This window comes from Mirounga leonina, unplaced genomic scaffold, assembly GCF_011800145.1.
Source record: "Mirounga leonina isolate KUSES-001 unplaced genomic scaffold, KU_Mleo_1.0 Mir_151, whole genome shotgun sequence".
In the NCBI taxonomy this organism is placed as follows: Eukaryota; Metazoa; Chordata; class Mammalia; order Carnivora; family Phocidae; genus Mirounga; species Mirounga leonina.
The window spans coordinates 85,117,776-85,134,063 of NW_023270377.1; the positions used below are offsets into that span (position 1 = coordinate 85,117,776).

General features: G+C 37.9%; 1 protein-coding gene across 1 annotated transcript in view; it reads right to left on the bottom strand.

Moving 5' to 3' along the window:
- Positions 1 to 16,288, bottom strand: part of KYNU (kynureninase) — a 126,922-nt gene that overhangs the window by 106,663 nt on the left and 3,971 nt on the right. The window contains exons 3-4 of the mRNA XM_035008118.1: positions 7,315 to 7,355; positions 547 to 729 (exon numbers count right to left, since the gene is read on the bottom strand). Of these exons, the coding sequence (XP_034864009.1) occupies positions 547 to 715 (169 nt within the window). The 5' untranslated portion in view covers positions 716 to 729; positions 7,315 to 7,355. The remainder of the gene's footprint in view (positions 1 to 546; positions 730 to 7,314; positions 7,356 to 16,288) is intronic.

Sequence of the window (16,288 nt, forward strand, 5' to 3'; positions counted from 1 at the left end):
ATGTTTCTTTTCTTTCTTTTTTTTCTTTTTTTTTTTTAATTTTGGTAAGTCTTACACATGCCATGTTTACAGCACACAAAGATGGTTATTCACATAATATCTTCTTAATATACTCAAATCCCAAAATAATATTTCCTCTAAGACAAATATCATGTTGTCATAAACTAGGTGCCACAAAATAAGAGATATTCTAATACTGTATTGAAAAGAAATTGTTTTGTGCTCTAAGTGCTTAGAGAACAAGTAAATGCGTCTGCCTATAATTTTCAATCAGTCACTCCATTGTTCAGAGAAGTAGATGACAGTATAAAAACCCTGTTAAGTATTTTATTCAGAAGAAGAAAAGGAACATAAAGAATCTGAGGCTTAGGTAGGCTGACGGGTTGATTTAGTAGCCCCAGGAACTTGCTGTTTTTCAGACATAATTACAATAGCTCTATTATATAATAGAACAATGATTTCAAAGATTTATGATAAACACATGTAGTAGCAAAAATAAATTAATAAATTAATTAAGAAAAATAAAATCCTTTTCAGTGTTCTTACCTACAGGTAGATCCTGCATTTTGGGGATATGAAAATGCTCCTTGAAGTGCCTCAGCTCATCTTCCTCATCAAGGCGGAGGGCGACCCTCTCATCTGTCGGGTGACATCGAAGTTCTGATGCAATGCGTTGTACTGTGTCAGCTGGTAACTCAAGAGGGGAGGGCTCCATTACAAGTTGCTTCTCTAAAAATGAAAGTGAATATAATATAAAATAATTTAGCCACCATCATTTTTTTTCTGTAGAAAATTAGTCAACCCTTTTGGCTTAAGTAAGATTCTCATCTTCCCAACCTCAGAAATAATATAATTGACCAAACAGCATTAAACCTCATGCTTGAGTTTTTCTCATGTGTGAAATAAAGAAAATGATAATAACTTAAGGGGTGTTGAAAGGAATAAATTTAGGTAATGGTGGTGAGGAGTAAGGTCTTAATAAATGTTAGCTCTTTCCATTTTTGTTTTCTGGAAAATGGACCAAATTAGTGACTTTCAAACATACGTAAGTTCATCACCTTTTCCTCTAGATGTCTTACTGGGGGTAACAGTAAAGATGCTTTTGTGAAAAGTGTAGAGAAACAGTGCCCCACCTAGCTTGTCCTTCTCCCTATCCCCCTTCCTCTGTTTTACTCCCAATGATTCTTGGATCAGAGTTTTAAAATTAGGGACATATATATACAATAGAACCATAACAAATTCTTTATTGTGAATGAAAACAGTATTGATGAAAAAGGTAACTTTACCTTTACCTTCTACCTAATGTTAATAATTTTTGCCATATGAAGACCAAAGAGCTCTTCCTGCTACTGATAAAGAGAAACTTCTCTTTCAAAACTATATATGCCATCTTAGAACAAAGCAGAACCCCATGATATTTTCTGAAACTACATTTTGCTCTGTTTAATCGTCATTTAAAATTTCTCACAATTTTGGAAAGAAAGCTTCATTTTCTGGGTGGGGGGGAACAACAGAAATTTAACTACATATTCTTAAACTTTACCCAAACTTTCTTTATATTGATTTATTTATATTTCCCCAAGTTTTAGCTTTTTTTGAAATTGAATAAGAATAGTAATAGAGAAAAAAAATTCTCAGGTAGCTTGATTTATAGACTTCTACTTTTGTGCCTCCACTTATGCATTCCTCCATTCATTTATCTTTCCAGGAGCACTTGTGGAGCACCAACCACGTAGCTCAAAGCACTGATGAAAGAGCACTGTAAAAGATGGTGCGTAAGCAATACATTTTTAGTTTACTTTTTAGTGGAGAATGAAAAATATAATTAAATAATGTAATTTCAGAGAGTTTCAAGAGCTATGTATAAAAAAAGCAGAGTAATGGGATAGAGAGTCACTAGGGTATGGAATAACTTCCTCAGGGGAAGGGTCAAGTGTATCTCTTTGAGGCAGGGATCTACGTGCATTGTTATGGAATCAAACATGTGAAGACCAGGAACTAGAGAAGATGACAGAAAAGTACAAAAATCCTGTGGTGGGGACAGGCTTGGCCTGTTCAGCTAATACACTAAGTAAGTAAGGGAGAAGGAGACACTATGAAGGAAAGAAGGCAGGGGCAGAAGTTAATTATGAAGAACTCTGAAGCCAGAAAGGAGTCTGGATAATTTTTCTAAACTTAACGGGAAATTGCTGGAGAGTCCTGAGTAGGAAAGTGATAGGACATAATTTTGCATGAAATAAAAATCACTTTTTCTGCTCTCTGATGAGTTAGAAGGAGTTGAAAAAGAGAGGCAGATTCAGGCTATTTTAGTAGTTCAGGGGAAAATGATGGTGGATTAAATGTGATGAGGAGAAAAGCAGAGAAGTGTGTGGATTCATTCCATATTTTGGAGGAAAGGCAGCTAGATTTTCTCTGGTGAGGGATCTGAGCAAATATGTTAAAAGTGGTGAAATAGGGGCGCCTGAGTGGCTCAGTTAGTTAAGCGACTACCTTCGGCTCAGGTCATGATCCTGGAGTCCCGGGATCGAGTCCCGCATCAGGCTCCCTGCTTGGCAGGGAGTCTGCTTCTCCCTCTGACCCTCCTCCTTCTCATGCTCTCTGTCTCTCATTCTCTCTCTCTCAAATAAATAAATAAAATCTTAAAAAAAAAAAGAAATTAAAAAAAAAAAGTGGTGAAATAAGAAATACCTAGGGAAGAAAAACTTGGAGGAGGGAAATCAAAGTTCTGTTTAGGACACATGAAGTTTGAGGTAGAAATAACAAACTGGCTATTGGATGTTTGGGTCTGTAGCTCAGAAGAAAATTAGATCGCAAGATATAAGCTTGGTATTTTTCAACTCATAGACTATACTTAAAGCCTAGAAATCCTAAGAACCAACTAAAACTAACAGAGATGAGGCTCTCAAATCTCAATCATCTGTCTTCTTCTCACCACCCTCCCCTCTTTTTCTCCCACCCCAACCAACACACCCAGTGTTAGGTGATGAAGAGTTGCATGTCTGAATGTTATACAATGCCAGTAAAACAAGCACACTTCCTATTCTCTAAACTGGAATTCTTATTTATTTGACCTCTTCCTTTCTCAATTGCCAGGGGTCTCCCCTGATAAGTTATTCTGTATATTCTCAAATAAGGGTACTGAGCTTGATTTGAACATGTTTTTAGCTTTGATGCCAATAACGGCTGCCAATTGCTCCAATCCATGCTTTTGTACAAAAGTCAACGATTTCAACAATGGTGTTGATAGTTCCTTCAATATCTGACCGTACTAAATTATTTGTCTTTTTCATGAAATTTCCTCTGTGATCTTTCTCATGTCATTCCCTTTGCCTAAAATGTTCTACTTCCCTTTCTATATATTCACATCCTAGTCACCTTCAAGCCCTAGTTCAAAGGCTACTTTTTTTTTTTTCTCCCACAAGGCCTGTCATGTTGTCTCAACTAAAAGTAGTTTTTCCTCCTCTGGATACCTGTAACACTTAAGAGCACACCTTTATTCGTAAGTAAGGCATCCTGCCAGATACTCTATTTAGATGCCTCTGTGGTTGGGAAAGCTGAAATATGTTGCCACACCTACAACTTGATTCTGCATGGGTTCCCACCTATTGCCTTGTGATGAATTAACCTGCTTTTTGAATAGAGATGACAGTGTCTCTACCATTTGACATTATCCTAGTCACAATTGACTACACCTCTGTTAGACACTTGACTCACTGGAGACAATGCACTGTTTTGTTAGACAGTGACTTGCTGTGACTGCTTTAGCCAAACAGTCATGATGGTGTTTATCTGAACATCTCATCAGATTCTTTCAGGAATCTGAGCTATGAGATACAGTTATTTATTCAGTTGGAAACAGAAGCAAAAATTTTTAAAAATCATAGAAAGCAATGATAAGATGGTTGGGTCTAGAAGGAGTATTGTCATGAGTGACTCATTTTTTTCAAAGTCAAACAGAACCACTGCTTGTTAAAATATGAAGTGATTTCAGAAGCAAGTAAGAATCAACTTAGTTATGCAATGGTAGGGGATGGAACAGCTATGTCTCTTGAAAAGTGACAAGACAAACCAGTCTGGAGAGTCATTGAATCCTTCCATGCAACAACTATGTGTATATCCTGGAAGGTCACCTAGAGAATTGGCTGTCCTGAGAATCTAATGAGCTGTTTTCTGCCTATCAAGTGTGTTTTTACTATGAACACATTACTTATGGTGGCTTGATTGAGTTGCTGGGCTACCCATCCTACTCAACTATATATATTCTACCTGGAGGCCTGAATCTTGTTTATCTTTGTAGCAATTCCATTCCTGAGCAGTGGCTTTTACGTAGAGCATTCCCCTAAAACAGCAATTTAATAAGAATGCACAAAATAGCTTGAATTATTTCACATGATTAAAGACTATCCATAGAGCAATGCCCTTCTTACTCCAACCACATGGAAATTAATTAGAAAAACATTTTCAAAAATCTTGCCTTTTATCTAGTAATTTCTTTGGAGAGTCAGAACTCTGAGGGTTCACTGGGCTTGACTGTAAACTCTGAATAGGTTACCTAAATATACATATTAGTTTGCTACCATCATATTCCCAGTAAAATCCAATTTTCTTTATTTTAAAAAAGATATTTGGGGGTGCCTGGGTGGCTCAGTTGGTTAAACGACTGTCTTCGGCTCAGGTATTCACCTTGGAGTCCCAGGATTGAGTCCCATGGCCGGCTCCCTGCTCAGCAGGGAGTCTGTTTCTTCCTCTGACCCTCCCCACTTTCATGCTCTCTCTCTTTCTCTCAAATAAATAAATAAAATCTTAAAAAAATAAAATAAAAAAGATATTCATATTAATTCATTAGCCTTTTTGTATTTGTTTCTTATTTAATCCTTCTAACAATCTTGAGGGATCAGAATAATTTTCTTCTACTTCCAGATCAAACTTTGGGATAATAAGAGTCCACTGTTTGGGACTGCACTTCACTTGAGGAACAGAGTCAGCCATGCTTGTCTTCGGCATGGCATGTGGATAGAATGCACAGAGCAGAATTCCTGGCCCTCTTATTTTATTTTTCCTTGTATCTTACTTTATGATTTTTAAAAAATGCTTCTTTGGGGCACCTGGGTGGCTCAGTCGTTAAGTGTCTGCCTTCAGCACAGATCATGATCCCAGGATCCTGGGATGGAGCCCCACATTGGGCTCCCTGCTCAGAGGGAAGCCTGCTTCTCCCTCTCCTACTCCCCCTGCTTGTGTTCCCTCTGTCGCTGTGTCTCTCTCTGTCAAATAAATAAAATCTTAAAAAAAGAAAATATGTTTCTTTGGCTCATTCTCTTTTTTCCCTAACTTCATTCTTTTTTTCAGCCTTGTACTCCATCTGCAAATACAGGAGGCAATGAATCTACTACTCTTTTTAATCAATCCTTCTAATCCAGTCCCAGCCAGGCAGAGGTTGAAGAGGCTAGTCCCACTTCTGGGCCTGTCACAGCCCAGATGTCACAACCTCACCTGCACAGAGAGTAAAACACCTGCTAGTGAAATAGGCTTTCAGGGAGAACACACCTGGTCTCACCTGCCAAAATGTACCACTAACACCAGAAGTGAATACAATCCGCAGTGCCCAATACCAGAGTGCCCTCACTCCAAGGAAACAATTTATTAACTCAGAATAATTGCTGTTTCATTCTGCATTCATCCTGTCAGCAAGGCAATTAGTGCTTCACAAGCCTCAATTTATGCCTCCTGTAGGTTTACCATTTTCAAGTAGATTGACATGCTCTTACTTTGAAATTAAAAAAAAAAAATCAACCCAAATTAAAAAAATCCAAATTTTACATTTCACACATTTAATTTTGATTGTCTTAAGAAGGCATGTATACAGGGCGCCTGGGTGGCTCAGTCGTTAAGCGTCTACCTTCGGCTCAGGTCATGATCCCAGGGTCCTGGGATTGAGCCCCGCATCGGGCTCCCTGCTCAGCAGGAAGCCTGCTTCTCCCTCTCACAGTCCCCCTGCTTGTGTTCCCTCTCTTGCTGTGGTTCTCTCTGTCAAATACATAAATAAAATCTTAAAAAAAAAAAAAAAAGAAGAAGGCATGTATACACACACACTTGTTCTTAGGAAAGCCACCTAACTTTTCTGTGCTGCAATGTTATATAAAACTAATAATTTAAGTTTTACTTTCTTCAGAGGTTCATGGTTAGGATCAAATGAAATTTATTAGGTAAATTCCTTTATAAAGAGATAAAAGATATGCTCATAATATCTTTTAATAGTAATACCTTGTGATGGAAAGTGCCATTTTACCCTCAATTTAGCTTCTGAAAATTTTTAAATTGTGTTCTATTTTATTAGGCAGCTATAACTTTAAAGCTAAAACTTTTATAAAAAATTGATTGTTTTCATGGAATCATGGAATCCAGGATCTTCTAGTCACCTATGTGTCTAAGGTCAAATAGTTAAATAAATGACTATGACTACTCAGTGGCTAATCTTTACACAGTTTCAGGTTTCATGCCTGAAATAAGCAAATTACACACGAGTTCAAAGTTTAGAACCTGGCAAAGCAAATTATAAAGTACAGAGCTTTTCAGTGAGAAAGAAAATGTTATTTAATACACATGCACAGAGCAGTATTCTTTAAATGTGTCATTGTTCACTGTCACAACTGTATATTTCATGTCAAGGACTATATGAATTACATGCTGAGCATCACATTAATAAGATCAACACATTTGCTCTAATGTTTCTACCTAAAAAACACCCCACCCTCCTCAAAATAAAAGCAGAAAAGAAAAAACTTTTTTTAGCTATGAAATAAAAGTGTATTAACTCTCCATTCTTAGGCAAATATTTCATAAAATGAAAGGGGAAGCAACCCGGCTCATGAAATAGACATTTTCACTTCTCCAAATAAATATTGAATATGACTAATGGCACCATAAGACAACTAGAATTACCAGAAAACACAGGACCTAATACTTATTTAAAGATCTGAATTTTTATCTAATCGAGCCATTTAAACTCAAGTAACTACAAAATTAACTTCAATTAGTCAAATGTAATCATCTTTCACTAAATGAATTGCATAGTACTCTTGACAGCAATACATTGGTAAAGATCTCTATTTAACCCAACGTTTTAAAGTGTGAGCACTTGCACATTAGAGGATTATGCCATTTCTATGAAGATAATTTGGAGAAATAGAAAGAGAAGAAATTGGCAAAAGAAACCTCTAAAGCATTTTAACAAGGATTCTAACAGAATTTTCCTTTGGAAAAATCACTAACTGTGTATTTGTGTACAGAATGTATTATCAGCGTCTCTGTGCTTACCAGCTAGGATTCCGACGATGGGGTCCACAGCTCCCAGTCTCCTATTAAAACAAAAAAAGAATTGAAAGGAAAAATCTCTCAAGATTTCCTTGAAAACTTACAGGTCAGAACTCAGGGTGAGAAATGCAGAGCACTTCTGCTCAGACTCCACCCGGTGGGGAATTTGTGAGCTAACTTTAGTTCCTCCCCTCTTTCTAAACTGATAGTGAATCTCCAGTCACTGACAAACATCTAAGCAAAATGCTGCTCTTATTCTCTATTTCAAACAGGTTGGGCTCCTTCAGTGCGCTGTCCCCTAAGCAGCGAAGTAAAATAACCAGTCAGAGAAAAGACAGATACCATATGATCTCACTCATATGTGCAATCTAAGAAACAAAACAAATAAGGGCCCCTGGGTGCTTCTGTCAGTTAAGTGTCTGACTCTTGATTTCGGCTCTTGTGTTGGGCTCTGCACTGGGCAGAGAGCCATCTTAAGATTCTCTCTCCCTCTGCTTCTGACCCCCCAGCCTGCCCCCCACCCCATCGAATGCACACTATCTCTAAAAATGAAAAAAAGGAAAAAGGAAGAAAAAAAGGAGACAAACCAAAAACAGTATTTTTTTTTTTCCCACACCCAGTATGAAGCTCAGCACAGGGCTTGAACTCTCAACCCTGAGATCAAGACCTGAGTGGAGTTCAAGAGTTGGATGCTTAATGACTGAGCCACGCAGGTGCCCCCAAAACACTCTTTTTTTTTATTCTTATGTTAATCCCCAACCCCCAAAACACTCTTAACTGTAGAGAACAAACTGATGGTTAGCAGAGGGGGGGTGGGGAAGGGCATGGGTGGAATAAGTGAAGGGGATTAAGAGTACAGTTACCATGATGAGCACTGAGTAATGCATAGAATTGTTGAATCACTATATTGTACACCTGAAACTGAGATAACACTGTATGTTAACTATACTGAGATTAAAATTTTTAAAAATGAAAAAACAATAAAGATAGAGTCTGGGCCTGAATAATTGAATCTATTTTGTATGCATGCCTATGCCTTTTTGAGCATCCAAAACATACCAGGTAAAGCATTATTTAATCATCTTTATCATGTGTTCACTATATAACTCAGGACAATTCACCTAACCCCCTTTGAAGCTCAGTATCCCATCTATCAAATGGACCTAAAATTGCCTTTCTCACAAAATTACTAAAATATAAAGCAATGCATGTAGAAAGCTAGAATACCAAGACACCTAAGTCAGTAAGTGACACATTCTTTCCCCCCAAAATTAATCAGACAAAAATTATTACCCTCCAGTCTCCAAAAGAGGGGTATAAGACACATGAAATTAATTTAATACAAGTAACTGAACAAAGAAAAGAAAATATATTTCATTTCATCAATCCTACTTTTACAATAATCCTACAAAGTGAGTAGTGTATCCTTATTAAGTTGAGAGTAAAACTGAATCCGGTCTGGGTGTCTCAAAATTTGCTCATTTTTTTTTTTTTTTCTGTTTTATTTATTTCTTGGGCTGTAAGAACTTTGGAAGATCTGACTGATTCCAATATCCAGGAAGTGAGCCTGGCCTGGAGTATGTATCATTTTTGGTGAAGAATCACACTCCTTTAACTACTGACTGTGGATACAGAGATAGAAATAGAGCTACAGATTGACCTATCAAGGTCTTATTTGCACATTGGTATTTCTAAAATCTTCTGATAGTAGTGTTAGAAACCATTCCAACAAAATACTAATCTGCCCTATGATAAGATCCCCTGCCCTTCCCCACAGGGGAAAGTGGTCTTGCCTGAAACAATCTTTTCTTTTGCTAGTAACTTTCTGGCCCCATCCTCCTTCCAATAAAAACTCCATTTTGTATAACCCCTAAAATTCCCCTCTACTTGCTAGATGACATGCTGCCCAATTCATGAATCTGTTAATAAATCTAATCAGATCTTCAAATTTACTCTTGAATTTTGCCTTTTTAACACCACTGTTAAAGAACTTAGAGCTCTAAGCTATATTCCTATTACTTATGTTTTGTAAATCTCTTTTAATTTGTTTCCTTCTGCTAAAAAGCAAAATTCAACTAAGTAAATTTTAAAGATCTTACTGGCTTTACTCAACAGTTCATGAATCGGGCAGCACCCAACCTAGCAGAGAGAAAGGAGCTCCTAGGAGCTGTACAAAATGAAAGACTCAGAGGAAGAAGGATGTTGGAACAAAGATGTTATACTAGATTTAAAAAGCAGATTAGTTATGACAGATGACAGGGTCACTTTCCCTTAGGGCATGGCATGGGTTTTCAGGTGGATTACCTTATTACTGCTGATCAGATAATTCTGGATGGAGTGGTTTAAGATTCCATGGGGGGGGGGCAAAACTATAATTAATAGAATCAAGTCTCCATTTGGCTTAGCATAAGGGACTACATTATGGGTCTATTATCTTGTTTTTAACACTTCATTCAGTAAAAAAGAAAAATATTATTAAGCATATTCTTTGCATCAGGCACAAAGCTAAATGCCAGGGATATCCTACCCAAAAAATAAAAAGGAATTGTGAAATATCAAGCCGTGGAGGGAGTGATAAAAACAAGGTCCACTGAAGGGCCAGCTGTGGAGGGAAAAGAGAATAGATTGAGCTGCCATTTCTTCTTTTTTTGGAAAGAAGAAGAAGAAATAATGTTGTTGTTAGGATAAACTGTTGTATTAATTTGGTTGTCTATAAATTTCCATATATATCATCTTGCCTACAACATGATAAATATCTAAAAGGTAGAGACTTTGATTTTACCCTCCTTAGCACCTTGTCCATAAAATATCTGTTAAATTAGTTACTTTTAAAAAATGATTCCATTTCTTCCATCAAAATTAGGGATACAAGGGGAAGTTCTTTTCTTCCTAGGGGTGAGTAAAGAACAGGTGGGGCTAGGTAGGAAGAAGTAGATAGGGGGCTCCATGATCAGGGTCACAAAAATCCCAAAAATATGGAAATGTAAGGAAACCAGAGATAAGGGAACAAACCCTAGGCATGTGGGGGGAGTGTCTTTTATGATAATCACCAGCACCCAACAGAGAATAATCAGACCCTAAAAAAGAAGTAAGCCATTAAAGATGTAATCACCAGTCCTTACTCCAGCCAAGACATCACAAGAATGATAAGGCCACAAGCTCCCTGGTCAGTTCTAAATGAAAGACTGTCAGTGGAGGCCCACATTGGCAACTTTGTAGGGACCCCTCTCACTCCTGAGAGCTTTCTGTCTGTATCCTTGCTTAATAAACTTCTATCGCTTTACTCACTCTTCTTTGTCCTCGAGATTCATTCTTGGACTCTGTGAGACAAGAAGCTTGCTCTCCCGCTTCAGAGGTAATCCTTAAATTTTCCTTATTTTTCAGGACTTATTTACCATGGCCAAATCAGTGCCAGGCAAATAGTAGACTTCAATGGGTGTTTGCTGTTATTATTTACCAAATTAAATTCAGGGCAGCAAATTGTTTCTGTAAGAATCTTAGGCTACACATCCAACTATAACACTCTAATGCTAAATGATTCATGAGTAGAAATGGGTGATGAGACTGAACACAGAGCTGCTCGGTGGCCAATCCAGGTCTTATATTAAAGTGTTCTGAGAAGTGAAAGAAAACCTCAACCTCAGGGAGCAAGTTGGGGAAGATCTGATAAAAAGCTGCATTCACAAATTTGGGCGTTGAAGGATAGCAGAATGCGCCCTTCCAAAATATGACTGCAGGAATTCAGAACTTGCCACCACAACATATGTCGCTGTGGTATATCAATTATCTTGAGCTGTAGGAATTTAAACAGCAAGGTCAGGGAGAGGATCTCTCTGAACTCCCCTATCTGCCTGAAGACAGATCCTTCAAAAGGAATTCAGTTATCAATCCCCTCCCTGGGAGTTTCCTCAACGACAGGAGATTGACTCTTGTCACAGGGAGGGGACTAGAAGTCAATACCACACCCAGACCAACTTTGTTACTATCATATCTCTTACCTATACTTCTAAGGGCCCATTCATCCTTCCTAATAGTCATTTACTCCCCTTTAAGAGGCCCACATCTCTCTTCCCTTTTTCCGTTTAAGATGGTATTTAAGTCTGAATCTAAGCCACCTATGGGAGTTACTCATTTTTCCCTGGGTACCTCCCATGTATACATGAGGTATTCACATTCATAAACTTGTTTTTCTCTTGTTAAGCTGTCCTTTATTATAGGGGTCCCACCTATGAACTCAGAAGGATAGAGGAATTTTTTTTTCCTTCCCTACAGTATGCAGAAACTTTCTAATTACTCTATTTTGTAAATTAAATAACAATGTTTTAGGACTTCAATCATCACTTCTGTAGAGGGAGATTTAATTTGAGTCCTTATTGGGACTCTCCTTTCCTGGATGTTTTAAGCACAACAAAATACCCTAAAATGAATCTATTAGCTTCCTTCTCTCTTATCTCTTCTGCCTCTCTCCTTTTCCCTACCCCACCGCCCTGCCCACCCAAACACTCTTTCCCCTTCCTCTTGGGGGTGACCAATATAACGTAACAATCTTTTTTAAAAGCCACGTCAGGATGTTCTCACCAAGCAATTTTTATTCTGAAGCCAAAGAAGGCAGAATCTTATTTATATGGGTAGAGAAAAATATAAAGAACAGAACACACACACACTTAAATTTTTCCTCTGCTCTTTCCCCTTCCTTTCTCCCCTATTCCTCCCTTCCCTACCTTTACCTCTCCTCTCCCCCTTCCTTTTGCCTTCATTTGCCTTCCCTCCCCCTTCTCATTCCCTCCCCCCTTCTCTCCTGTTACAGGATTTCTTTTCCTTTGGTGGTTCTTGGTCCACCAATGAATGAACAGGTAGACCAGACAGGGTGGTGGGCAGCAAAGCAAGGTTTATTGAGTGATAGTAAAGCAAAGTTTATTGAGTGACTGTACAAAGCTCCCAAACAGGGAGAGGACCCGAGAGCATTGACGATTTGGTACTAGGGTTTTTATGGGCTTGTTGGCAGGCTGTTTTAATCTGATTAGCCCTCCATCCAAGGCCAGGTCATCTGATCAGGTTTTTGTCACCTGGGAAAGGATGGAGGGTCCTTCCAGGGTGGTGTAAAATCCTTTTAAGGGTGGTTTCCTCTTGGGTGGGGGTGGGGGGGTAGGGGGGGTGTCCCTGACTGCTTTTCTTCCAACTATCCTTTTTTTTTTTTTTTTAAGATTTTGTTTATTTGACAGAGAGAGGGAACACAAGCAGGGGGAGAGGGAGAAGAGGCTTCCTGCCTGCCCCCTCTCCCTCCCCACCCCAAACAGGGAACCCAATGCCAGGCTCCATCCCAGAACCCTGGGATCATGACCTGAGCCAAAGGCAGACGCTTAACAACTGAGCCATCCAGGCGCCCCTCTTCCAACTATCCTTCATCACTCCTCTCTCCCCTTTCCCTCTTCCCTTGCCTTCCCTCTATCTCCCCCTCCCTCTCCTTCTCATTTCTCTCTTCCCTCATCCCCTGCCTAACTTCTGTAGCAAGGAAAGCAAAACAAATTAATGTGCCAATTAATCACTAGGCTATATTCAAATACTCTATTTTTTCCTTTCTGTGAGGTATATATTCTATTAGAAAAATTTCCCAGTAAGGGGCAGGGACTTTCTCAACCCCTATACATAGTATTTTCAGTTTTTCTGAGAAAAATATAAGAGCTTATTATATAAACAAATGCCATTTTGCCAGTTGGTGATTAAAATTCATTTAGAAACTAAAATTCTTGTAACCCGATCACTTTTTCCTACATCAGAATTTCTCCTTCATTGTTAAATTCACAGAGGTATTTAAGGCAATCTACATGTGTCCCAGCGAAGGAATTTTAATAGTTCTCTCTTAATATGTGTTTGCATGTCAGTTTGCCCAAATGTCTGATTGTTTACATGAAGAACTGCAATTAACAAATTCATTTTTTCTCTGTATTTAAATAAGAAGCAGATTATAAGAATCAGAGCTAGGTACAAAGAGTTTTCACACCCATATATACAGGCTTGCTAGTGGGTTATTTGATACTGTATGTAGCTAGATTGAAGATTTATCAATTTACCATATTTTATTGATTTAATATTTTTCATTTTTATTTTGAAATAATTTCATTCCTATAGATAAGTTGCAAAATACTACAAAGAATTTTGTATATCCCTTACCAAGTTTCACCAATTTCACATTGTGACACATTTGTTTTTTTCTCTCTCATAAACATACCCACACACTCCCAATACTCATATGTGTGTGTCTTTTCTTGAACCATTTAAGACTAAATTGAAATATCATATCCCTTTATCCCTAAAACTTCCTAAATGTGACTTAAAAGAACAAGGATATTCATCTACATAACCTCACTATAGTTATCAATATCTGGAAATTCAACATTAATACTATTATCTAATAAACAAACCTTATTCAATTTTTTTGCCAGTTGGGCATAATAATGTCTCTTATAACTGCCTCTTGAAGTGTAGCATCAAATCCAAGATTATGCAGTGAATTTAACTGCCTTGTCTCTCAGTTTTTGCCTGTCCTTATATCTTTTTTTCATTTTTTGTGTTTGTGTGGGATAAAAACACATAACATAAAATTTACTATCTTAACCTATTTTAAGTGTACAGTTCAGTAATGTTAAGTATATTCACATTGTTGTTGAACCATTCTCTTAAAACTTTTTCATCTTATAATCTTTAAACTATATACTAATTTAACAACACCCCTTTCCGACTTCCCCAAACACCTGACCATCACCGTTCTACTTTCTCTTATGAATTTGACTATTTTTTTTTATTTTTTTTTTATAAAGATTTTATTTATTTATTTTTTAGAGAGCGAGCGAGAGAGAAACAGCATGAGAGAGGAGAGGGTCAGGGGGAGAAGCAGGCTCCCCGCTGAGCCGGGAGCCCGATGTGGGACTCGATCCCAGGACCCTGGGATCATGACCTGAGCCCAAATCAAGAGTCCAGCGCTTAACCGACTGAGCCACCCAGGTCCCCTAGTAATGCCATTAATGTGTCTCATTAATTGCAAGCTATCCTTAAGTCTCATTTCCACTTCTACTCAATTACTGAGCCTCGTCTTGGGCAAAGCTCTAATGATTTGCCAATTAGAAAAATCCAAACTGCCTTCTCTGCTGACAGCCTCTACATTGACTGCTCTTGTTCCTAGCATTTCTTTTACAGTGCTAATCTCAGTTTAATCTCTATCCTCATTGTCCTTTACCTCTTCTCTTCCTGTCTCACAGCCTTTCCTTTTGTTACTTATAAAAATATATTTCTTCACTCATGACTTATGAGATATAAATAGTGCATCTATTACTACTGCTTCTTGCATTCTACATCTTGATTATGATATAATTACAGCATAATACAATAAAAGGCATACTCCCTATTACATTTGTGAGACTTGAACATACCAGCATATGGTTTACAGAACAGTGTGTTATCTAGTAAGAGCTTCTTAATAATCCAAATGCCATAAAAGTACACCTATATTGCTCACTGAATTCCATTAAGAGGGTCAGCTCAGTTTGGAAAGCTTGAACATATGCACAATCCCTAAGTCTATAATACTTTGTAATTTACTTGATTAATTGAAATTTACTGATTAATGTCATTAAAGTAAATAGCTGGTCTGAAAGCTTTCAAGAAAAGTAGTTATTTCATATTTACAAGTGATTTATTAGATTTCCAGAGAACATGATTATAATTAAATTATTCAAAGTATTCTGAAAGCACATCCTGTGGAATTAGGAAGAGGTAATGATGATTTTGCTTAGGAAAGTCAAAGAAGGTTCCAGAGAGTCTATACACACATGAAGCCACACCCTTTCTCCCTCGCCTGTGGCTGTCTCTGCTAATGGAATTCACATTGTACTGTTTTCCTCTGTGCCTATATGTGATCTTTCATCCACTTAACAGAGTACTCTAGGAACTAATTTGAAAGGATGAAGTATTTTTTTTTTAAAGATTTTATTTATTTATTTGACAGAGAGAGACACACAGAGAGAGGGAACACAAGCAGAGGGAGTGGGAGAGGGAGAAGCAGGCTTCCCGCAGAGCAGGGAGCCCGATGCGGGGCTGGATCCCAGGACCCTGGGATCATGACCTGAGCCGAAGGCAGACGCTTAACGACTGAGGCACCCAGGCGCCCCAGGATGAAGTATTTTTATCAATCTAGGCTGAACATACACAATTTAGGACAGCATGCTTCTTATACTGATCTGATTTAGAGAAGTGAGTAGAAAATGCTCCCCAGAACTCCTTGCTGGTAAGGAATCTGGCCAAGAACAGAGGTATTGATTGAAAAAGCCAAGAAAGGACACGAGGGTGGGAATTTATCAAACACTAGCAGTTTACTTTAATGATCATTTCCTGAGAACTTCTGAAATATTTTCAATGTTTAGAGGATTTGTTTAGTAACTAAAAGGAAAAATTTCTACTAAGAGAAAACTTTACACTCATATAAGAGCATTCCAATTGACCTATTGTTTTCCATATCTATCTCTGTTTGCCGATATCTATAATACAAATTTTAGAAAACATATTTTGCCTCATGACTTTATGAATGATTCTATTTCCTATCAAGACATTCTCGTGTATTGTATTCTTTCCCTTCTAGGTTTATTCTTCTTCATAAAGAAATCAAATACAACTTAGACTTTGCATTTCATGATACCTTCTTCAAAATATTTTGACATGTTGGATGATAAATCACACACTAGGGGCAAGAGTCATGGTGATGAAAGTGTTGCAGTTTTGAAAATACAAATATATAGATTCAGTGGGTAAAACTGTGCCCAAATGAAGAGAGTGTGGGCCCCTCCATCATCAGCAGGTGAGGTGCTTGCTGCAGAAAGGCAGGTCAGCTTTAAGGGCAGAGTCTGCTTCTCACACAGGCTGGAGTGCCAGACTAATGTGAGTTCAAGTGCAGAGTAATGGCTTCTGATTTCCCAGCTGCATCTAC